The following is a 1287-nucleotide window of genomic DNA, read 5'->3' as shown; positions in this document are numbered from 1 at the left end:
CGAGGGAGGGAGGTAGAGGGAGGGAGGTAGAGGGAGGGAAGGAGAGGGAAGGAGAGGGAGGGAGAGGGAGGGAGTACCCCTGTGAGAGAGGGAGGGAGGGTGTTTGAGTGATAATGTGTTGAAGAGCGAAGGGGTTTAGAGGAGAGGTACTTCCTATCACTACTTTTAGAGCTCTGCCACCTTTAGCCAACATCCCAGACCCAGCTGCTCTCTCTCTTCTCTACTCCTCCTCCTCTCTCCATCCAGGCCAATGGACAAACACAGCCTGAAAAAGGAAGCAGGCAAGAGAGAGAAAGAGAGAGAGAGAGACACAGAGAGACGGATGAAACACATGGCAACAATACAGAAGGTTAATAATCAGACTGGGGAGCAGCTTGTTTCCAGGAGCGAGTCGTCCCATCTGAACACCGCGGAGAGAACAGACTGCAATCAGCTCTTCCTGCTTGTGTGTGTGTGTGTGTGTGTGTGTGTGTGTAAGAGAGTGTGTGTGTGTATGGGTGTTTTGTGTATCTGTCCAGACAGATAGAGAGCTGTGGAATAGCAGGAGTTGGTTTTCGGGGGAAGACAGCGCGACTGATCCATTGCAACATAGATACAGAAATTCTCTGACAACTGAAAGAGCAAAAGCAGCAACTTCAAGCAGAGCAACACACTGTGGATAAATTGAAAGTTTGCAACCGAGGGAATGAGAAGGCGTTGAAAACAGAGAGACTTAGAAAGTCAAGGAGGGAGAGAGAGAGACTCTTTCGGTGTTCTTCTCTGCTCTGCTAAACTGTGACGACCCTCCATCTCCCTTCTCCACTTACCCTTCTCCCTCACTCCTCTTCCCCCTCTTCTCCTCCACTCCCCCCCTGTCCTCGTCTCACCTGAGATGGGCCGGCTGCTGGCCCTAGCCCTGGCCTACCTGGCTTACCTGTCGACTGCAGTGATTGGCTCAGAGAAGAAGCAGCACCGGGTGCAACATGGACCCTGCAGTTACACTTTCATACTCCCTGAGGTGGAACACTGCCAACCCCTCAAAGACTACCAGGTCACCAACTCCCTCCAGAGGGACTTCCCACCACCGCCAGCCCCCGACCCAGGATCGAGTCACCCTGAGCAGGCCAAAGCCCAACCCGCTAGGCCCTCGCGGCAGGAGAGGAAGCTGGAGAGTTTGGAGATCTCCATAGAGAATAATACACAGTGGTTGCAGAAGGTAAGACATCGTCCTCTTGTCTTTCTGTTCTCCCTCAGGGTTCACTAAAACTGAGGTAGTCACTAAAGAGAGTGTGAGTGTTGAGATAGTGA

The 1287-nt window shown here is 52.4% G+C and overlaps 1 protein-coding gene across 1 annotated transcript in view; it reads left to right on the top strand.

Annotated features, from left to right (window-relative positions):
- The first annotated feature begins 202 nt into the window (after nucleotides 1-202).
- Nucleotides 203-1287, top strand: part of angpt2b (angiopoietin 2b) — a 53409-nt gene continuing 52324 nt past the window's right edge. Inside the window, exon 1 of the mRNA XM_082961373.1 lies at nucleotides 203-1195. Within this exon, the coding sequence (XP_082817499.1) occupies nucleotides 872-1195 (324 nt within the window). The 5' untranslated portion in view covers nucleotides 203-871. The remainder of the gene's footprint in view (nucleotides 1196-1287) is intronic.

The sequence above is a fragment of the Salmo salar genome, chromosome 14, assembly GCF_965601325.2.
Source record: "Salmo salar chromosome 14, fSalSal1, whole genome shotgun sequence".
In the NCBI taxonomy this organism is placed as follows: Eukaryota; Metazoa; Chordata; class Actinopteri; order Salmoniformes; family Salmonidae; genus Salmo; species Salmo salar.
Note: the sequence above shows the minus strand (reverse complement) of the source record. Positions and strands in the feature narration are given on the sequence as shown.